Source organism: Delphinapterus leucas, chromosome 10 (genome assembly GCF_059928025.1).
Source record: "Delphinapterus leucas isolate spDelLeu-1000000601 "Yukka" chromosome 10, BTC_Dleu_Yukka2, whole genome shotgun sequence".
Classification (NCBI taxonomy): domain Eukaryota; kingdom Metazoa; phylum Chordata; class Mammalia; order Artiodactyla; family Monodontidae; genus Delphinapterus; species Delphinapterus leucas.
Window position 1 is genome coordinate 53,639,721 of NC_143138.1, and position 24,154 is coordinate 53,663,874.

The 24,154-nt window shown below is 34.6% G+C and overlaps 1 protein-coding gene across 20 annotated transcripts in view; it reads right to left on the reverse strand.

The window, feature by feature from the left end:
* The window catches only part of CLASP2 (cytoplasmic linker associated protein 2), a 178,148-nt gene that overhangs the window by 101,633 nt on the left and 52,361 nt on the right, over nt 1–24,154 (reverse strand). For 16 of the 20 annotated variants that reach the window (XM_089918983.1, XM_089918981.1, XM_089918984.1 and 13 more), the window contains 4 exons: nt 22,682–22,828; nt 6,307–6,386; nt 3,950–4,042; nt 933–1,078 (listed from right to left, as the gene is read on the reverse strand). In XM_089918983.1, the coding sequence (XP_089775109.1) occupies nt 933–1,078; nt 3,950–4,042; nt 6,307–6,386; nt 22,682–22,828 (466 nt within the window). Of the gene's footprint in view, nt 1–932; nt 1,079–3,949; nt 4,043–6,306; nt 6,387–22,681; nt 22,829–23,213; nt 23,870–24,154 lie in introns of those variants that run through there. The other 4 variants (XM_089919000.1, XM_089918999.1, XM_089918998.1 and 1 more) reach the window with 2 other exon arrangements.

Consider the following 24,154-nt stretch of genomic DNA (forward strand, 5'->3'; position numbering starts at 1 on the left):
TACACAGTTGTCTTAACATATTTTCTCCAGTTTTCTGCAAGGGGGCTAATCCTGTACCAGTTGTTGCATCATGGCAAGAAGCAGAATTCTCATCACGGACTATTTTTGAAGGTTACAATTTGTGGATTTTTGTTTTGTTTTTCTATCAAGAGATATTCAATTATTTTGATATATTGACTTGTATCTAGCAATCTTGCTATATATTCCCTTAATTATAATAATTTATCTATCAATTCTTATCATTTTCTGCATGGATAGTTATATCATTTGTTAATAAGGGCAGTTTTGTTCCTTTTCTTGCAATCCTCATAGTTTTTATTTCCTGAGGGGTTTTTTATTTGTTTGTTTATTCTGTTCTGACTAGGACATCTAGTACAATCCAGATTATGAATATTAATAGTAGGCATCTTTGTGTTCCCTCTCTTCAAAGGAATACAACAACATATACAACAAAGTATTCTGGTCGGGAGAAGTGGTAAAAGGAGTTTAAGTGTTCTACCATCCTTAAATTTTAGAAAAATATAAACATACAGAATAGGTTTAGACTTTGATAAGTTAATGATGCATGTTATAATTCCAAGACAACTGCTAAAATATCAGAAATAAAAAGCTTAATATCCAAATTAGCAAAGATAAAGTTACATATAGCCAGTTCTCAGACCCATTCACTTTCTTCTTATACTCACAGAGTTAGTGACCAAAAATCCACCAGTAGATTTTAGACATATAAACATATTTTAAGGTTGGTATAAAGTGCTATTAAGAAAGATTTTTTTTAAATCACACAAATTTAATCCTTATATATATGATTTTTGGAATATATATATGCTTTTTTGGGGTTATCCTGCTAATGCTTTACTGAATAATCACTGAATCAATGAGTACGAAATTCATTCATAAAAAATACTCATCACAAAAAAGAATATACTTACGCCACAGTAATGCAAGCTTCTCTAACCACCTGGGATCTAAGATCCTTAGCTGAAAGTTTAAGTGCTCCATCCAACAAGCGTAAATGTTGGAAAAAGCAATCATATTGTGCAGCTCCAGCAACAAGCAATGATCGAATTTTCTTAAGCTGAAATAAAGAGAATTCTCATTACTGACATTAAAAAGTGGCCGTGCAAAAAAAAAACTACCTAAACTTCACTACTGGAACAAAATTAAAATTTTTTTCATTATATTTCATTATATATTCAGACATTTTAACAGCATTAAATGTATCTTTATTAAATAAACATGCAAACAAACAAAAAAGCTTTCTGGAAAAGAACATTATAGATTTAATTATATGCATAATAGACATGTAATGTATGAGTAGGTAAGTAAATTTTAAAGTTTTAAGGGAGTCTTTTCAAAATTGTCACAAAATACACATTAAAATAAAGTTTACCATTTTAACCATTTTAAAGTATACAACTTAGTGGCAATAAGTACATTCAAAATGTTGTGCAACCGTCACCACTATCTACTAAGAAGCCTATTTTTAAAAGAACCAAATTTGTAAACTATATTCATCCATAAGCAAAAGTAAAAAATCAAAAGGATCAACCATTAAGTCATCACCATCTCCAATATTTTAACATTATCACACTTACTTTGTAACACAAATAGCTCTTTCTCCCTATTTCTAAACCTTTAAGAATAGGATTGCCAAATGTTTTCCATATAAACATCATACATACCTAATAAAATTAATCAGTCAATTGAGATACACTCAGGTACACATCTGTGCTCACACATACAAGCTAAAAGTTTACCTATCATACCCATTATTATGTATAATTTCATATTAAATTCTGTGGTTTTCTAAATTTTTAAAGATATCTTTAAAGTTAAAGATGAATTAAGGATGGAAAACATAAAAATAAAATACTGTGGATATTAGAAAAACATCTGAAAGAATAGTTATACAATCTTAGGGTATATAAGGTAGGCAAACTATCATAAGCAGAAGAGAAATCAGAAGGCATCTAAACAACTAAAAAAATTACAATATGGTAGGAAAAAATTATCTGCAATATATAAGTACAATACACAAGGAATGACAGTAAAATAAGAAAAAGACAAATAACCAAATATTAAATTGGGCAAAATAAATATAAGAAAATGTGTTCAACCATACTAGTGATAAGCAAATGCAAATTACAACAAAGACACATCATTTGCCTTCATTAGATTGGCAAAAGTTAAAAAGACTCGATAGCACCCAGTAATAGCTCTTACTGTTAAGATCATGGATGCCTAATACCTTTGTTCAAAATATTTTGGCAATGTCTACTAAAATAAAATTGCATCTACTCTTTACCCACCAATCCACTTTTAAAAATTTAACCTACAAAAATAAAAACACCATTGTTATAAATATGTGCAAGGATGTTTATTGCAATATTGTTAAAACAGCACAAAATATAAAAACAAGTCCATCCAAGTTTCTAGAAACATACAGCCCACCAAAACTGAATCAAGAATAAATAGATAATTTGAACAGTCCAATTGCTAGGAGTGAAATAGAATCTGCAATAAAAAAAACTCCCTGCAAACAAAGTCCAGGACTGGATGGCTTCACTGGGGAGTTCTACCAAATGTACAAAAAAGAACTTATACCAATCCTTCTCAAACTCTTTCAAAAGACTGAAGAGGAAGGAATACTCCCAAAATCATTCTATGAAGCCACCATCGCCCTGATACCAAAATCAGACAAAGACGCTACCAAAAAAGAAAATTATAGGTCAATATCTTTCATGAATATAGATGCAAAAATCCTCAACAAATATTAGCAAACTGAATCCAACAACACATAAAAAGGATCATACACCATGGTCAGGTTGGATTCATCCCAGGGTCACAGGATGGTTCAACATACACAAGTCAATGTGGTCAAAAACCATATGATCATCTCAACAGATGCAGAAAAAACATTTAATAAAATTCAACATCCATTCATGATAAAAACTCTTATCAAATTGGGTATAAAAGGAACAGATCTCAACATAATAAAAGCTATTTTTGCCAAACCCACAGCCAATGGTTTATGCCAAACTCAAACCCAATACTCAATGGTGAAAAGCTGAAAGCCTTCCCACTAAAATCTGGAACAGGACAAGGATGGCCTCTCTACCACTTCTATTCAACTTAGAAGTCTTAGCCACAGAAATCAGACAAAAAAAGAAATTAAAGGTATCCAAACTGGAAGGGAAGAGGAAAATTGTCACTACATGCAGATGACATGATAATTCATATAGCAACCCTAAAGACCCCACACAAAAACTATTAGAACTGATAAACGAATTCACCAAGGTACCAGGATACAAAATTAGCATACAGAAATCTGTTGCATTTCTTTACATTAACAATAAACTATCAAAAAGTAAAAAAAAAAAAATCCCTTTATAAATCACATAAAAAAAAAAAACAAACCTAGGAATAAACCTGAACAAGGAGATGAAAGACTTATATGCTGAGAACCATAACACGTTGATAAAGGAAACTAAAGATGATTCAAAGAAATCATCCCATGCTCTTGGACTGGAAGAATTAATACTGTTAAATGGCCATACTGCCCAAAGTAATCTACAGATTTAATGCCATCCCTATGAATTTACATTCCCACCAACAGTGCAGGAGGGTTCCCTTTACTCCACAACTATGTAACCCTAAGGAGAGTCATGGTCCCTGGGCATCAATGAAGTTCAGAAAGTAGCACATGGGGAGACACTAACAAATGGGTGAGATAGGCTCCACCTGATTAGCAAAACAGAAAAAAATGGACCCTAACTAAGAAAAGGCCTATTATCTCAATGTGTTTTCCAGAAAGAAATGTTACCTATCAGACTCTCTACTTCATAAGCAAATACCAGATAGTACTACTATTGAATTTCCAAGTTTTTGAAAAAGAACATTGAAAAAACAAGGAGAGGGATAAGAAAATAAAAAATAAAAAACTTACTGCATTGGCACGCTGATCCCAGTCATGTTTGTCATCTGACAAAATTTCCCTGATTTTATTTAATGTTTCTTCAAGTTCTCGACTAGAATAGATCTTAAAGATGCAAAATTATAACATTAATATTTCTTGCCACAGCAAAATTATGCCCTCATGTTCAAATAATCTTTCCAGTAATAGTATTATTTCCCATTCTAGCACCATTTTTAAATGGAGAATGAAAATACATTATAGATAATAATAAAATAAAATGCTTTGTCTTCCTTACCTGTTACCCAGGTAAGGGTATTTCTCCGCTCATGAGTAACTTCAAATATACTTTTAAAGTACTTTGTCATTTAAAAAACAAAATGCAAATATCCTACAGATTAGTAAAAACAGGACTGAGTTCTCAAAATGACTTCAGGTATATAACATATCTATTGCATCCGTATACTTATTATACAATATTGCAAAAGGACATGTTTTAGGTTAGTCCCTCCTCCGACCCTCTCAATAGACTGTAGCCAGGAGAGCTACATGCTTTATTCCCTCTGGAGCTAACTGTCTGCCAAACACCATTATCCTTTCATTCACTTAACAAATATTCACATAACAGGGATGTAACATTCTAGGCACTAAGGACACTATGGTGAGCAAAAAATAGGCATGGTCTTTGCCTTATGGAACTTATAATCTAGTCAGGGAAAGAAAAAATTAATCAAATGATATAAAATACGAAATTGCAAATAGAAAGTATCACCAAGGAGAAGTACATACTGCCATGAAAGTATACATACAATAGGGGGTTTGAACTAGTTAGGAAAGTCAAGCTTGAACTGAGAGCTAAAGCATGAGGCAGACATCATTAGACAAAATAGAGAAAGATCAGCCTTCCCTGCAGTGAACAGCACGTGCAAAGGCTCTGTGACTGAAAGAAACTGAAAGAAGGCCAAGTACAGTAGTAAAGAGTGCAAAGGGGATCAGGGGAAGAGACAGTGACCCAAGGCCTAAGTCAGTCAGTGCACAGTATTTCTCTACATCACAGTCAAGGTTCAGAGGTGGGCAAATGACCTAAATTAGTTCAGAGTGAATTTCAAAGTTTTACATGGTCAACTGCGGAAGAGGCAGAGGGTACTAAGGGAGTGAGGCTCGGACAGCTGCAGCCATGTTGCTGACCATGAGGGAAGACGATGCAGAAGAATCCAGAAATGAGACATAAGAAAGAATGGGGTCCTACATACCATCTGAGTAGTACAAACAGATACTGCCAACAAATAGGCCCTATTTATATTTTCCACTTTCAACGGCCATTAAATTCCCCTTTTACTTAAAACAAAAACTTGCCAAAAACAAGAGTACAAAAGGGAGCAAGGCATGAGACAAGGCTGAAGAGGCAGGAGGGGAACCAGATAAACATTTGTTACAGAGTGATTACTGGAGGCTTCTGAGCCTTTCCTGCCTCCCACTTTCCCTTCACAAAAGTCCTTCTGCCATATTTAAAAAGAAAGGCAGGTTCCTCTCCCACTCCTAATCTTATTATGATGCTTTGCTCTTGGAATACAATGCCAGGCTCCCCCTTCCCTAACAAGGGAAAAAAGGGCCGACTCAAAAATTTACTTCAGTGAGGGGGTACATAATTTTTTAAACATTCTTTTAGAGGGCGTACAGAGAGAAGAAGTTTGAATACCACTAAGTTAGGAATTGGCTGCAATAAAATAATTCCTAGGTTTCTAACTTGTGTAACTGATTAGGTTTCCACATATAAAACACTGGAAGAGTAGGTTTGAAAGGGGAAGATCATGAGTCCAGTTGTGGGCACGTTGAATTTGAGATGCCTCTGAGACATCTAAAAGGAGATGTCAAATAAACAATCAGTGGAAAAATTAGTTTCGCACTAAAGAGAGTTCTGGCTGAGTGATAAAAACCTGTGCATTACCTATGTAAAGGCAGGAAGTAAAGCCATGGATTTGAAGGAAGGAAGGAAATTGAGAGCGAGAAGAGAGGCCCAGAACCAACCCTTGAGAAATCTCAGTATTCAACAGTCAAGTAAAGAAGAATGTGTTTAAAGGAGAAAGAGATGAAGTGGACAGAAAAGTAGGAGGAAAAAAAATGGAAGAACATTGTATCACAGGCACCTTTAAAAAAAAAAGTGGATGTAGTTGGACACTGCAATGTAATATGATTCAATGATATGGATTCAATTTTATTTCAGCCTCACTGAAAAAATCACTTGGAAGTCTAATTGTACCAACAAATAATAGTTTGGTAAGTCAATTCAGGAAGAAAAGAATTTGGAAAACAGGGACAAAAATAAATAATATTACGAACAGGCACATAGGCAATATTCATGGGGAATGCCACTTCACTGGCATCCTTACCTGTATAGAAGGGACATCTGTAAAAGCCTTTATAAAATCATCTTCATCAACTGCTCCGGCACCTCCTTCCTTAGAAGCACCTGATAATTAAAAATAAATTTATTTTTTAAAGTTTACTTTTAAGCATTTTAGCACTGAGAACACCATGAAAAATATTAACTCTTTTGATATGAAAAAGGCATAATTTTGAGACATTCCATTTTATAAGAAGGCATTAAAAAAATCTCCAACTTTTCAGAAAAGAGAAGGTACTTAGCAGTAGTTGATTAACTCTCTATAAGGTACTAGATGAGGCTGGTAGTAGAATCCAAACTATAAGAACACAGCCCTCTCATCCCTCATTCAATGCAAGACCAAGGACACAAGAAATACAGGTGAAAGGATAAACATTTAAAAAGCTGAGCAGTCAGTTTATATGACCCTAAATGTCAATAATGATGCCAAATAAGTGAGGCAGAGGATCCACATGTGCTGCAGTGGTCAGGAAAGCAAATGTGAAAGAAATGAGGGTCTTGAAATTAACTTTAAATACACAAATGATTTTTTTATTGCACATACACAATAAAAAAGTAAACTTAATAGGCAGTAGTTGTTTAACAGTCAATAATTAGCTATTGTCTTTCAGCTCCAAATACACTCTTTTATATTGTGATGCTGGGTCTAGGACTGAGCAAACCATTTTTCTGCTGATTCTAATGGTTTCCTGTTAAACTGTGTCAATAGGATGCTGGAAAGAATGAAAGCTGAAGGAAGAAGGGACCTGCTCCTTCCTAACTACTTCCTCTTCTTGTCAGTAAAACCCTAGCAACTCTGGCAGGTTGCTCATTTCAGTAGCAGTTCCAGACTGCAGTTTTTCTAACATTCACTGAAACCAGCTCACTATGCCTGACAGAGACACCAGACAGCTAGTACCTGCTCCTCAGAGGTCAAGTCACAGCTCTGCAGGGCCTCTCCTCTAAGCCTCTATGTTTCAATAATTTTAACCTCATTTTGTTCTTCCAGCTTTAGGGGTAGGAGCTATTTACTGTGATTGCTACATCCATGATACTTTATTTTTTATTTTTATTTTTTTCAAATTAACCAGTATTTAAATGGGGAGGGGAGTTGTTTAACAGAAGTAGTATGAATTATAAATATTATTTCCCGGGTAGTCAGCTGCTATATGTAATTGTTGTGCAGAAGACACTAAAATAGTGTCTTTGCTCTTAATGACAGTGGAGAAACCAGAATCAACAGAGGGAACTTGGCTTCATGGAGAACTGTCGTCACAAAGCTCAACTAAGGAATCTTAACACAGCCGCTGAGAGTACTGTGGTATAGGTAGCTGGGGAGGAGACACCTGTTTGGGGGGGAAGGAGAATAAAGCCAGGAAGGCTCTGCACTGATGGACTGTGAAGCCGGCAGAAGGGTCAGTAATCTTCTCGCCTCCTTGGCCTCTTCCATGATACTTTAGTGTTCTCTTCTTGCATTCTTAATTCATCAATACCCATTTAACAAATTATATTAAATTCTCTCTGCAAAAATAACTTGTGGATTCTGTGTTCTGACTGAAATCTGGCTGATAACTCTATTATTTATTTTCTTCGTGGTAAAAATCCAACACATGAAATGGTTTTCAAATACCTAAGATGTACATTCCAATGGACAATTCACTTAAAAAATCTCTCTGGTTAAAAAATTAAACAGAAAATATCTCTTCAATTAAGTTTATCATCTACCAAAGGAAATATTAATACTGCAAAACTGGACTTAAAAAAATCATCCTAAAAAATACTCAGGATTTCCAAAGGTGTATAAAAAGCTCCTTATCTTAAAAACAAACAAAAACCTCAGAAGGTCTTTGTATATGAGTTTTAACAGCAATAAGAGATGGACCACAGAACAGCATAAAGTTTAAGGCAATATAAACCTGCAAATTAAAAGCAATGACAATTTCATAAACTAAAAGAGGAATGGATGTATGCTTGCTATAGGAAATTCAATTAGAAGAGTAAATAAATTATAGTTACTCCCTAGATATTAAAAAATCCAATAAAATAATTAAACTCCCAACCCCATGCCCATAATCAGTACTAGTAACTAACTGATTACCTGAAAATAATCAGCTAAAGCAAAGAAACAAAAAGATAGCTAACCATATTATCTTAACATCTTATAAGATACTACATTCATTTACAATCTCTTAATATGGCAGGGTTTATTACTTTCGACAGTGGGTCCTCTGATAGGAGTGCATATGCCTAGATTTTTACAATTTCTTCCCAATCTTTCACAGTTGTCTTTGTCTAAGCCACTGAACAGAAATTTCCTTAGGGACTGGTCCTTACCAAGCAGTTCCTAAACATTCAACACAGTTTTCATAAAAACAAAGTTCTTTCCACATTCATTAATATATTTTGTTCCTTTATATTACCACTTCTTGCAAATTACTTTGTTACAATAATAAGAGCAAGCATTAGGCAAGTTTGAGAACAAACAACTGACGCCTAGAAAGTATACATCTCAAGTGGTAGAGGAGACCTGTACAGATGTACCAGAGCAGAGCCAGTTAACAACCTTAGTGTACTACAGTGTGGAAGACAGAAAGTTTTACAGAGGAATGGAGAAGTGAAGGGGAGATCAGTATGAAGGATTACTACAGTGTATATGCAGTTTACTAAGGTATCATACATACAACAGAATGCTAACGTCGATACATTAACCCACCAGCCATAACACAATGTCAAAATCCTTCAAGGGGATGCAGAGCATCTGAACAGATCCCAGATAAGGCCAGAAAAATGTGCCAATGACTAAGGACATACATAGGAAAGTCTAACTTTGAAAGTCACAATTTACTCTAATCATAATTTCTTTATTATGCAGTAATTTCTTATGACTAGGGCCAAATAAGCTAGTAGGGAGTGGTGGGGGAGTAGAATATAATGGCTTTTAAAAGTCCCACAGAAGATGCAGAGACAAATAAATGCAGCCTTGTGACTATCTCAGATATGACAGTTAGGTCTCTAAACCTAGACATGGGCATTACCAAATTTGGTAAGAACTTGCATGGTCTGAATAGTTAACCCTAATCTACCTCACTCTTACCTTGGAGAATCACTTTGTTTAAGCAGAGGGGCTGCTAATGGGAGTGTTTGGGATATACGAATAGTGTAAAGACAGGACATTCTGAGCTCCCCATTCTAACCTTGCTTATACCTTGCATGTATTACAAGTAAACCTTTTTACTATCCATGTTTGCCTAATGTTTCCCCTCACCTTGGTTTTGACTGTCTGGCCTACAAAGTAGGAAAAGGATCCCTGTATAGGGAATAAACTGTTGAATGAACTGTTTTATCTCACAATCATCACTCCATTTTCTGATACAGCTTTAAAAAGTTCACCCAAAAATACTATAAAATCCCTTTAGCGCCAGCAAGGAGAATGAATTACATAAGAAGACAGTCAAAAAGAGTAATGGGCCACGAATAAACTGTTGAATGAACTGTTTTATCTTGCAATCATCACTCCATTTCCTGATACAGCTTTAAAAAGTTCACCCAAAAATACTATAAAATCCCTTTAGCACCAGCAAGGAGAATGAATTACATAGGAAGACAGTCAAAAAGAGTAATGGGCTTTAATGTCAAATATTACTGCAAGAAAAGGATAATGAGTGTGCACACCAAGAGGAGATGTGTTTAGATAAATTACGTTTGAGAGCAGGAGCACAAGTAGAGGTTGGGCTGAAGGGACAAGCGAAGCTGGCTTCCAATTCTACTAAAGCTCTTTCAAATATAACTGTGTTAACAATCATCCCAGAAAATATTAATGGGCTGAAACAGAACAGAAGAGCTTTGCCCAGCTGTCTAACCACTCTAAAACAGAGGTCAGTAATTTTTTTCTGTAAAGGACAAGAGAGTAAATATTTTAGACTTTATGTGCCATATGGTTCCTGTTGCCATTTCTCAACTCTGCCATTGTAGCCTGAAAGCAGCCACAGACAATATACAATGAACAAGGTTGTATTCCAATAAAGCTCTATTTGTGGACACTGAAATTTGAATTTCATATAGTTTTCACACGTCACGCAATATTATCCTTCTTTTGACTATTTTTAATCATTTAAAGATGTAAAAAATATTCCTAGCTCATGGGTGAAACAAAAACAGACAGTTGGCTGGATTTGGCCTGTGCACTACAGTTTGCTGATCCCTGCTCTAGAATCCACTCTAAGCTGGTAATCACTTGGTTGGGAAGCAGAGGGAGGGGAAGGGGGATTAGAGGGTACTGTCATTCAGGAGATACCATGGTTTCTAGTGTGCCAGACTGCCTAGATGAGGCATTCTCAGAAATCCTCAAATACTACTTTAAAAGGTTCAAGTATAAAGAGAAAACTCCATTCTACTTAGTCCTTAACTACTAATAAGGTGAAGTGCTGGATACAATGGTGAATGAAACAAAGGGTAAAGTACAGGTACAGGAGCAAGGAGAGCAAAGTTTTAGAGATGGAAAGAGGCAGATTCTTCTCATGCTACAGTGAAGCGACTAGCACTGAAGAGAAAGATAAATGCTGGAAAAACAACATGGAGGGAAATATGGCAGGAACCTTGATGAAATTCATACAAAATCTATAATTTTTAAAGAGTTACACTAATGAAAGCACTATCAGTGCTTTTGAAGAGTGCTATGAAAAGACAGAAAAGCTTTCTGGATCCCCAACTTTCTAAGGGAAGTAGGTTGAAAACGACACTCAGCTGAAAACACAGGACACTTTGATACAAAAGAAGAAAAGATTTCGGGGGCAGAGCCCAGAGTCCAGGGTGAAACCAAGAACAGAAGAAAACACTGATTTAGAGAAGCACACCCAAAGAGAGAATGAAACCTTCATGATGGAACATTCATGACCCCTGTAATAAGGGAACCTGACAGCAGGTTCCTGTTGGATTTCAAAATTGCTATAAATCAGTGACTACTATGAAGTTCCCGTTCCTTCCCCCAACCTTTTTAAAGAAACTTATTTATTTAATTTATTTTTAAAAATTTTTTGGCTGCATTGGGTCTTTGTTGCCGTGCGCAGGCTTTCTCCAGTTGCGGCAAGCTGGGGCTACTCTTCGTTGCGGTGCACAGGCTTCTCATGGCGGTGGCTTCTCTTGTTGCAGAGCACAGGTTCTAGGCACACGAGCTTCAGTAGTTGTGGTTCATGGGCTCCAGAGCGCAGGCTCAGTAGTTGTGGTGCACGGGCTTATTTGCTCCACGGCATGTGGGATCTTCCCGGACCAGGGCTCAAACCCGCGTACCCTGCACTGGGCAGGTGGATTCTTAACGACTGCGCCACCAGGGAAGCCCTCCTCCCTTTTTTTTTTTTTTTGCGGTACGCGGGCCTCTCCCGTTGCAGAGCACAGGCTCCGGACGCGCAGGCTCAGCGGCCATGGCTCACGGGCCTAGCTGCTCCGCGGCATGTGGGATCTTCCCGGACTGGGGCACGAATCCGTGTCCCCTGCATTGGCAGGCGGACTCTCAACCACTGCGCCACCAGGGAAGCCCCTCCCCTTTTTTTAATGGGAGTGTCTATTATGGTTTTTCTGTCCTGTATGTTGAGTATGTGGGGTGCAAGTAGATGTCTTTTTAGTTCAGAGGTCTCTGCATGGAGAGGAGCCACACCAGAGGATAGAAACTTCATGCATCTGGACCTGATGCAGATCAAAGGATCACAGACTTTGAGCCTGATGGTATAATTAGGATGAGACTTCTGGGAAATGTCCATGAATGCATTTTGTGTGTAGGAGGCATGTAAATTATCGTGGTCAGAGGGCAAGCTGCAGTAGGCTGGCTGCAAGGGTATCAGCAACAATTGCTCTCATTCTTGACAATTGCTCCTTTTACAATGTGACTTTGCAGATTTCCCTGTTGAAAAGTGGAGTTTCCAGTAAAGAGGTGGAGAAGAGTAACTGAGAATTCTGGTTGAGACAAGACCTAGGAGAGGCTGAAGGGGTCCCTGATTGGTTATTCCCCAGTGTCCAGCAGAAAAAAAACTTCTCAGAGGAAAGCTTCTAGAATCCCCAATTTGGACCTAAAGGACTTCCACTAATTAAGTTCAAGCAACAAGCTCACAATCAAAGTTTAAATACATTTGATCCTTGAACAAAACAGATTTGAACTATGCGGGTCCACTTAAACAGTTTTTTTTTTTTTTAAAACACTGAGCTGTACCTATCTATCTAGCTATCTGTCCATCTATCTAACTATTTTTGGCCGCAGGGCCTGCAGGACCTTAGTTCCCTGACATTCCAATAAACCTTTATTTCTAAAACCAGATAGCAAGGACACATTTGGCCTGCTGGCTGTAATTTGCCAAATCCTGGTGTAGATAGAAAACCCAAAATAATATATAGTAAAATCATTAAAAATTAAACTTTAGCTAGGTGACTAGATATAAAATCAAAATATTTGATTTCATTTCTATGCATCAGCAACAAAGTTAGAAATTTTAAATTAAGAAAATACTATGTCCAGGAACCTTGAGGGCATCATGCTGAGTGAAATAAATCAGACAGAGAAAGACAAATACAGTATGATCTCGCTTATATGTGAAATCTAAAAAACAAACAAACAAAAAAACAAGCACACAGATACAGAGAACAGATTGGTGGTTGCCAGAGGCAAGGGGTGGATGAAATAGGTGAAGGGAGTCAAAAGGTACAGACTTCCAGTTATAAAATAAATAAGCTACGGGATGTAAAGTACAGCATGGTGACTAGAGTTGACACTGTACTGCATATCTGAAAGTTGCTAAGGGAGTTAATCTCAAAAGTTCTCATCACAAGGGAAAAAAAGCTCTGTAACTGTGTATGGTGACGGATGTTAACTAGACTTACTGTGGTGATCATTTTGCAATATATACAAATATTGAATCATTATATTGTACAACTGAAATTGATATAACATTGCATGTCAACTATACCTCAATTTAAAAAAAAAAAGAAAATGCGTTGACTCTATAGAAGAATTTGGGAAGAACTCACATCTTTGTAACACTGTTTTCCTATCCAGGAATGCAGTATATCCATTTATTTATGACTTTTAAATTTTCTTTCAATGAAGTTTTACAATTAAAAAAAATACTATGCTTTTTGGGACTTCCCTGGTGGCACAGTGGTTAAGAATCCACCTGCCAATGCAGAGGACATGTGTTTGAGCCCTGGTCCGGGAAGATCCCACATGCTGCGGAGCAACTAAGCCCCTGCGCCACAACTACTGAGCCTGCACTCCAGAGCCCATGCTCTGCACCAACAGAAGCCACCTCAATGAGAAGCCCACGCACTGCAACGAAGAGTAGCCCCCTCTCGCCGCAACTAGAGAAAGCCCGCACACAGCAGTGAAGACCCAACGCAGCCAAAAAAAAAACGTTTTTTAACATAAAATAAAAATATTCTGAGGTATCTAGAAATAAAACAAACAAAAACAAAACAAAAAAAGTGAAAAACCTTGAGGTGGAAAAAAGAATAAATTTTAATGAGACATTTAAGAACACTAAAATAAATGGATAGATATTCTGTGTTCATGGACAGGAAGACTCAGTATCATAAAGATGTCCAGTCTTCCCAAAGTACTGCCATAATCAAGCCGCCAACAGGATTTCTTGTGGAAGTTGTCAAGCTGATTCTAAAATTTGGAAGGGCAATGGGCCAAGAACTGTTGAGACAATCCTTATAAGAAAAGGGAGGAAGTACTTGCTCTAACAGAAATGAAGACTTACACACCTAAGATAATGATGACAGGTTTTAGTGCAGGGATAGGCCAACTAATCAAATGAACAAAATACAAACTTCGAAACAGACCCACAAATGTACAAAAATTTGAGACACGACAAAGAAGTGATTCAGATCAACAAGGAAAGTAATTCAATAATAATGCCTAAAATTCAACAAAATGCTGAGATAATGGATTATCTAGTTAAAAAAAAAAAGGTTATTTCCTTACCCAATTTTAAAACTTACAGTAGACATTCTGATTCCCATGGGAAAATGGTAGTCATCCAAATTCAAATCAAATGTTTTACTAAATACTCCAAAAACCAGAGATCAAAAAGAAAAACAAATAAAACTGTCCACAGCACATACTTGTAATACAAGTTCTCACTTCAAACTTCAATTTACAGGTAAATGGGGAAATATAAACATGCAAAACCAGCAATGTCAATTACAGAGTCCTCACTGGAGAGAAAAATCCAAGGAATTTGTATGGAAGAGGAGGATCTTGGCAGTGGAGTACGAAGACATCAAATATGGTTCCCCTCCGAACAAGTGGTAAGTAGCACTTAGAAGGTGGAGGTATTCCTTCAAAGCTTGGCGGATAAAGGAAAGGAAGAAAAAGATAACAGTTCTACTGAAATGAGATGGTATCACAGAATCAGAAGCACTGAATAGAAAGCCTTCCATGTATCATTTAGAAAAGAAGTTGTATTTCACTATACCAACAGAAGAGGGCATTCCTAAACTAACAAACAGTAAATTTTTCTTTCTGGCCCCACAGAATCACTTATTAAAAAATATTTTTAGGACATTTGAGGAAATTTGAATATAGAATGGAAGTGCTTAAAAGTAGGTATATAGTTAGAACAAACTTACAGAAAATAAAAGGGCTCAAAGGAACAAGTTAAATATCACCACAAAGAAATCAGACAAATCCACAGCATGGGACAATCTAAAAGACAACTAGCATAGACTCTTTAAAAAAAAAGTCAATGTCATGGTATAAAAATTGGTGAAGGGATTTTTTTATACATAATATTATGGAATTTTCTGGCATATGATAATTGTATTATGGTTATAATGAAGCACACCTTTAAGTCTTAGGAGGTGTATATTAAATATTTATGGCTGAAATGTCATGATGTCTACAATTTACTTTCCAACTGTTGAGTTTTGGAAAAAAAAAGAATACGTGTGGGAATATATCTATATGGAGATGGTTAAAACAAATATGACAAAATGCTAGTTATTAAATCTAGGTGATGAGTGTTTACTGCATGCCAACTTTTCTATATGCTTAAAAATTTTCATAATAAAAAGTTTGGGAAACCACTCACTAAAAAGTTAGAATAAGTACAGATAAACATCAGGAACATCAGTAACCAAAATATATCCAGTTAGTAGTATCTCAATTCAATGGAGTAAAGAATGCTTTATCCAACTGCATCGACATTAACTTGCCCATGCATAAGGAAGAAAAGAAATTAAAATGAATATACTGTCATTTTATACAAAAAAAATTCCAGATATACTTAACAAATTAAATGTAAAATAATTTATGTTTTAGAATAAATTAGACTATTTGTATAAACTTTGGGGACTAGACAATAGTCCTTCTTATTCAAGACAGGAAATTGGGAAGTTAAAAAAAAAAAAAAAAGGATAGATATTTTACCTACCAAAACAAAAAATTTTTAATTTTGACATAAAAATGCCATAGACAAAGGAGGAACTGAAGAAATATTTGTAACTTTTAATAAAAGCATAAAAGGTCTAATATTTTAAAAACTGTAACAAACTGAGAAGACAAAACAGCCCAATTAAAAAATGGGCAAATAATAACAAATTACAATTCACACAAGAGGATATGCTAATCCCTATTAATGAATTTAAATATTCTGAATCTCACTGGAATATAAACTCTGGGAGGACAGGGTCTTTGTTCTTGTTCACTGATATTTCCCAGAGATTACGAGAATAGCAGCATACTAAAAGCTTCCAGTAAACATTTGCTAGCTGCTGGCTGGCTGGATAGACGGATGAGGATTAAGAAAAAGAAGTACCATTTTTCACCCATCAAAATGAACCTGTTATATTCAAGGCCGGAGAAGGTAAAATAATGTCTTTATTAAAATTAAAAGCACATGATTCACTTTGTTATAAAGCAGAAACTAACACACCATTGTAAAGCAATTATACTCCAATAAAGATGTTAAAAAAAAAAAATTAAAAGCACACACAACCTTGACCAAGCAACCTCATTTAGAGGAGTCTATTCTACAGATCAGAAGCACCAGAATGACCAAATACATAAGTACATGGAGACCTGCATTCTTTGTAATGGCATAAAGTTGCGAACAACCTGAATGACACTGACAGAGAAATAGTTTATTAAATCATGGTACATCAATAATGTGGAACACTGTATAGCTATTAAAAGAATGTGATAGCTCTCATTCTTGATGCTGAAGGACGGAAGGATGTTTTGTGAAAAAAAAGCAAGTTGAAAAGTTTACTAGTATGCTTAATGGGGGCAAAAATAAAATCTAATCTAAATACCTACACAAATAAAAATGGAGTAAGATGTGGAAGGATATCATACATAACACTGGGCAATGAGATTAGAAAAGCAAGATGGTATGAAGTGTTTTTTTCTAAACATTTCTCTAATGTTAGACTTGTTAACAGTGAGTATACATTTTATATTTAAAAAATCAAATTATGCCATTCAATTTATTAGTAAGAAACACATAAATTGGTTCTAAAAAAGAAAAATGCCAAGTTAATGGAAAAAATTAAATTTACAGCATGCCCATCACAGAAATAATGCTTCTTACCAATTCAGTAATATAATGTAATAAATATAAGTTGGAATTGTAAGTTATTACAAACTTCTACTTTATATGGATCAAGTATAACAAATCTAACTAATGGAAAATCCCTCACATGTGTGATCTATATTAATGATATTTCACTCTTTTCTGAGGCAAACCTTGAAATCAATTTGCCTACCTATATGACACTATAATTTTCTAACACTTAAATCTCAGTCAAAAAGTATAGGCAAATGAAGTATGGAAAGGCCAAAACACTAAAAACCACTAACACTGGTTGGTGGGATAATGAGCATGGACAGATATTGTAATTTCTTTTCCAATTTCTTTTCTGCTTTCTTTCTTGAGCATTCCTATGGTCTCCTCAGTGCCTAACATGAAGCCTCGCACACAGTAAGCTCTACATACAGATGTAGATAAAGACAATAACTCATCTGTGAAGAGACTGGGTCTTCAATATATCTACTAATTTTAATCACAATAATTTGGCTGTTTATATTAATTTCCTCCCTTCTCAAACATTCTGAATGCTTCAGAAAATAAACCTTGCACAATGAAATTTCTTTGACTTTAAGTCTTGCACAAGAGGTAAAACAAAACTGAGGACAAGGAAAATAACTACAGCAAAACACACATATTCTTAGACACAGTAGGCCATTGGGCAGTTTATTGATTTATATTTATAATAACTTATTGGTTAATTATTCAAATCTTATTTACCTTAAAACCACAGTTAAGAGAGACAGCACCAGGGCATCTTATGATGAATGACATGGGATTCACAGAAATTTAAGACAGAATGGTGACTGGCCAATCCTTAAATTCCAAATGTCATTAATAGTGTTTTGCTATATGGGATAAAAATACGAAATATGTATTATACGTGGTATTAGTGAGGAGATGACCCAGAGATAATCCAAAAAGCCCTTGACGGTGGGCCAAACACTGGGCCCTTGTTTCATCTCTGCTAATAACTAACTGATCTTGGATACATCATTTAGCTTTCTGAGGCTTAGTCTCTTCATCTGAACTGTGGTCAGATCATCTTTTAAGATCCCTTCAAGGCTAAAATCTTTTGGGTTTAGTATCATTCCCTGTCATTAAGGGGAAGAAAGGAGGAAGAAAACGAGCAAAACAAAATACACAAACAGAAAAGTTATTTGGTTTTACATAAGTTCAAAAACAAGAAATTTAGGTTTATGAATTAAAAATTTAGATTTCAAGATTAAACAACAAATTCTGTGAGATTTGTTTTATTAAATACATACTGATTTTCATGATCTTTATTTGTTTAAAAGGAAAAGCATCTTTGTTGTTTGCATCACAGGAAAAAATGGGAATGATTAGCATAATTTGTGGAAAACAGATATTTAGACATTCTTAATAAAACCTCAGGTAAGACATAAAGTAAAACTAATATAAAATACCCTAAAGACAAGTAAGTACTACTGAATTTGAAAAGACAGTAATTAACCAATTGTAAGAATTCAAAGTTAAAGCCATTTCAAAGTAGTCTTTGATATGAGATGGAAACAATTGAGAGAAAATACTCTGTCTGCTTGAATGAATGGGCAAGTGAGAGAGAACAACAGAACTTTGACAATTGATGATTTGGTTAATGATGTGTTTCAATGATTACATACAAGCCTCAGTGACAAATCACTAACGTCAGAATCTGGTACTAATGATAAACAAAAACAATTATATCATCATCTAATTCAATTTTTATTTTTAGAAAAGAATAGCAGCCAAAATAATTGGTACAGGAATAAGGACATTATAACTCAGTAAGCTTTAAAAAGGCAATTTCAAAAAGAAAACTCTAAAAAGTATTTCCATTTATAATGAAAAAATTACCAGTTTGCTTACTTCCAAATATTCTATTTTGCTGGGAATCATACTAGTTGAGGTTTAAAATGACTAATTTGTGGACCCTGAAAGTAGTGATCATTCCTGTAGATTATAACCTCAGAGCTTTAGGATCTAGAAGAGTTCTTATTTACCCAGTGAGATTAGTGTTGGTGGCAGTATAGCAACGTGATTTTTGCGCGTCATCTACTTGTTAGATGCATGACCTGTTCAAGTTGCTTAAATTCTCTGAACTTTAGTTTGCTCATCAGTAAAACTGAGATAAAGTATCTAACTCAAGAGTTCTGAGGTTTAAATGAGAGAACATAAGTAAAAACATCCCCCAATTTAAAAAAACCATTACCTAAAATACTATAGAGATGTAAGTATTACAAATAATCTGGTATAATCAGCAATTGTATTAAAGCCATTAAGCCAAAAGGGGGGAAAATATGTTTATCTAAATTCCTATTATGAAGCCACAAATGTTATTCAGAAAATGGACTATTTAAGGGAATTCAATTTATCCTTATTCTAATTAGCAAAGCACAAAGGTAACACTTTTGACATCCACATAATATGGATTTTTATAGCCATGATATATTTGGAAAAGGTTATGGGAGCAACCCATAACCTTTTTCTTTTTTAATTCTCCTTCGTTTAAAAGCCCCACAATTACAATATGAGTAGAAAAGGTTGGCACACCGAGGCAAAGAACAAAACAAAACTAACACACACTAAAGATTAAACACAGGTCCTACTGGCTTTAACTGGCTAGGATACTTTGCTAAAAATAGCATACATCTCTTTAATCTTGACATATATCTCCTGGAGAAGTGAAGTAAATTAAACTCCAAAACTTCAGAGTAGATTCAATCAGGATTCCAAAGAAGCTCACTTTATTATTTTGGTAATCCTTCTGAAAAGAAATTTGTTAAACTCAGTGGACTGTGACTGGCTTATACCACTATTGTATACCTCCGTCTACCATACTCCTCTAATTAGGAACCAATCATACCTGTTTATTATATACCAAGGAGTAGCAAATAAAATGCCTGGACTAAATCACCATTATTCCATGTAAAGTTATGAGAAAGAAACTGTACAGTCTAGAAAACACAATAGTTATATAAAGAGAGACAGGACAACCTTCAAGAATTTGAAAGTATTATGTTAACAGATAATTCATCTTCCCTGCCTAAGTTACAAGGAGGCAGATTTTAATGCAATATAAAAAAATAATTAAATTTATCCAGAATTGAAATGGCTTATAACTTTTCTGGAGGATACTACGCCAAACTGAAAGAACACAAGAAATCCCTGTAACTTTTGATTAAGTAAACTTTAAAAATTTATTCCAAGGAAATGATTGGAAATATGCTAATAAAATATATACTTAAAAGAATGATGGCACCGTTTATAACTGCAGAAAACATGAAAGCAGCCTAGATATGACTACTAACCATGAATAGTTTTAAATTAATAATTTTAGACCAATGAGGAAATGATCAGGGTAAAATATTAATGAGACAAAAGGTATACAAAACTACAAAAGGAAGGGTGCCAATTCTGTCCTCCTCCTGAGAAAATATTTGTATGTGTAAAAATAGTTAGAAAAGTTATTATAAAAATAACTGGAACAAAGTACATCATAATTTATCAGTTGATTATGTCTATACGTAGTGGTACTGCAGATGGTTTTTGTCCCAAATTTTAATCCATGAGCACATATTTCATCAGATGCTGAATAATCATCTATCGGAATATTTTGAAAGGGATTGCTATACTTGAATAGTAAATTTAACTATATGACTCCCAATGTCCCTTCTAACTCAAAGATTCTACAACTCTAAGAAAACATTCTACAACTGATTTAAAAATCAATAAGCTTCTGCCAAGAACAAAAAGATCTAAAGTTAAATTTTCAAAGAAGGGCTGACAGCCAAGAATAACAATTTCTGAAGCAATATCAGTATCCTTTAATAGCTTTTTTCTTACAAAAATGGGTAATGAATGAACCTAAATGAGCTATGGCAAACAAAAGAAATAAACTAAAAATTGCAGAATGAATACTCAACTGCCAAAAGACTGAGGAGGAAGAAGTGGAGGAAGAGAATGAAAAAAGAACGAAGGTCTCTCCCTTATTTTTATCAAAAGGGCCACTGCCAGGATGGATAATATAATCTGTATGAGTGATTAATGACTACAATCATGAAAGCTACCTACATTCTCATATCTGGTAGGACTACAAATCAGAGAAGGGGGGAATGGCATTAAGAAAGTCTGCTGTTTCTTTAAAAAGAAATCTGATTTTATCAATTTGATTAACATCAGAATTAAGTGACCTTTGGTAGGTAAACTACAATCTTCAATTTTCATCTAAGAAAAGAAAGTAAAACATGAAAATCAGAGCTAATTATAAACTACTGGCTCAGATTCACAAAAATGTTAAATATTTTCACCATGAATTTCAAATATTAATCCATTTTAAGTCAAATAAGACAATTTCATAAAATAATTATCATAGTATCATAGATTGGAAACCTATACCTCAAAATAAAAAAATATTCCTTGTAGTAAGTGAAGGTAGTCATTTGTTACAAAAGTAAGAAAGCAAAGAATGCCATTTACTTTTTACCAGAAATAAGTAAGAATGCATAATAGACATCATGTAATAGGATATAATAACTAAAATCTGAATGAGAATACACTCCTATAATTGCAAAACAAAAATAAAATAATTAAAATACTAAAGTATAAATTACCCGAAATATCCAGAGAAATCAATAAGACATTTCTATTAAACAGTATTTTATTTATCTATTTATTTATATGCATGCAAATATGTGTGTGTGTATACCTATACCATACCATCTTTCTTGTTGCTTACATGACATATTAGTTAAAGATATTTAAGATGAAATATTTATAATAGTTTTCCTATATTTAGAATATCATATAACATAGAAAATAACGTTTGGTTGTATAAAAAGATCAAGAGCACACAACTTAGAGAACCTGGTCAAAATATAGTTTATTTTTCTTTCCTTTTTGCTTTTACTAAAAGAACTACAGACAGAGAAAAAACAAAATCCTGAAGACCATGACCTTCCCACCAGCTATCATAAACAAGGAAAAATCTGTTTTCCCAAATTATAACTAACACACAAATTTATTAACAAAAAAGGGAAAGAAAGGAACTACTGTCCTTTTAGTATTAAATATTTACCCTTTTTCTTATAGGATTCATTTTACCATAAAAACTTGGCAAAACTAGCACCTGAAAAGGACTCACAACTTTCTAATTAGTATATGAAAAAATACTTATTAAAAATTCAAAGATTAGACAATATGCTAGAAATAGTTTTAAAATGATCAAAGAATGTACTATTTTCTGTATAACTGCATAAAACCTGTTTTTTCCTATTTATTATTATCTAATCCATAAAATATTTTTGAGGCAATTTTACTTGACCACCACCCATTTCCTATTGTGACAAACTATTCAATACCCAGTATCTTCAAACATTTTTCCAATGTTAGAGTATTTAAGACTCATGCCCTAGATGAATATATAACATTACATATATCAATATTTCTTTAACAACTAAAGCATCTGAAAATAGCCAAATTCTGAAAAACCTGCTCTCTCCTTAAAAACAAAAAACAAAACAAAACCCAAACCCAAAAAATTCCCTTAAATATCTTTTCATGGCTTCTGAAAAATAAATACTCTCAAGAAAACACAAACTCACATATGTTCTGACAGGAAATATCAAAATACAATATTTTAAACATTTTCAAAAAGGCAGCACATTCTTCTGTGTGTTGCAACAGACTCTCCAGACCTGCAATCCTGCTGCAGTCATGAATAAACATATGCCTCTAAAGTTCTAAGTACGTGTGGCCATATCAAGGGCATGAGGCATGCACATCAGATTTGAAATGGATTTACATTACCTCCAACCTTAGGGCCACCTGCTGAACCAGGCTTCCTTGCACTGTTGACAGGATTTCCGGATGTTTTAGGTGCAGGAACCTTGAAGGCTGAAGCAGCTGATGACGGCCTATTTCCATCCACTGATTCTTCATCATCAAAGCTTTTATCTGCACAAATCATTAGAAAAATGTATTTTAAGAGAACTAAGCTTTGCTCAATTTTCCATAAGACTCAACATCAAATAAAGCTATATATAAAGTCATTAATTTCTATGATATATAATATAAAATAAAGCTCCTTTGAATAAGCATTTATGTATTGACTAACACTATATAAAATAACCCAGTATAATTTAAAATCAGTCTGCAATATTATATTTCCTACCTATATATATTAAGTCAAAACATAAAACCGAATACATTAACTCTAAGAACAGTAAAAAGCATTTTTCATTTCTTTGCTACTCATATAAGCATTTTCTGCCAGCTCCTCCCATACTGCATCTTCCAGCACACCCTGCCTTATTCCTTATACCCAGATTCTGCAACTTACAATCACAGATCCGTTTGCAAATCAGTCGCCTCATTCCTCTGAAAGCTCTTAATTTTCCTCACCCTAGGATGCTCTGAATAGTTCACATGGCCAAATACAATAGATTTGATACTAATCAAAGATTCTATCAAAAACAGACAGCAACAACCACAGAACCACCACTGAGGTTTGTGCCGGCATTTTTCTTTCTCTTCCCTGCCCTAGGTGCTGTAACAGCCAATCAGCTACAAGGTGACATCATCTTATGGCAGCTACTGCCAGATGAAAGGTAAAAATTCTCCATGTCTTTTAAAAAATCCTCCATGTAGTTGCAATCCTTAGTCTATATCAAAATTTCAAGGGCATTCAATACTAAAGGTTTATAAACCTACATTTGTTTTCTCCTATTTAATTCACATGAAAATTTATACAAATAGAAAATGTTTTCTGCAATATTCAATCTGCTGGAGTGCTTATTATTGCATCAGTAAAAATACGGAGTATCACAGTGCTCATTACTGGCATAATTAACTGTAATCTTACAATTTGCTGTTTATTTAGGCCACAGAAACCAAACTGAACAATTTGTTCTCATAAATGATTCTAAAATACTCTACAAAGCTCCTTTTGGAATATTTATGAATAACCACACAAGTATAACCTCCTTATATAAAATGAACCCACCCACCCCTACCCCACCCTCCAAATCACAAGATGTATGCATTTTACTCGTCCAAGAAGATGGTTTTCTCTAGGACCCTGCACAAACCAACCATGACAAACAAGATGGGCGAGGCAGAGAAGGAGCTTTACCACAGGCTTCACAACAACGTGCCAGAATCTCTTCCTTTCAGTCTGCATCCCTTACCTATGCAAACACCCAAATCCAGCAGAATAAAATCATCCCTACAAAGGACTGCAAGTCCAACTATTGAATATATTTTAAAATATATATACCAGAC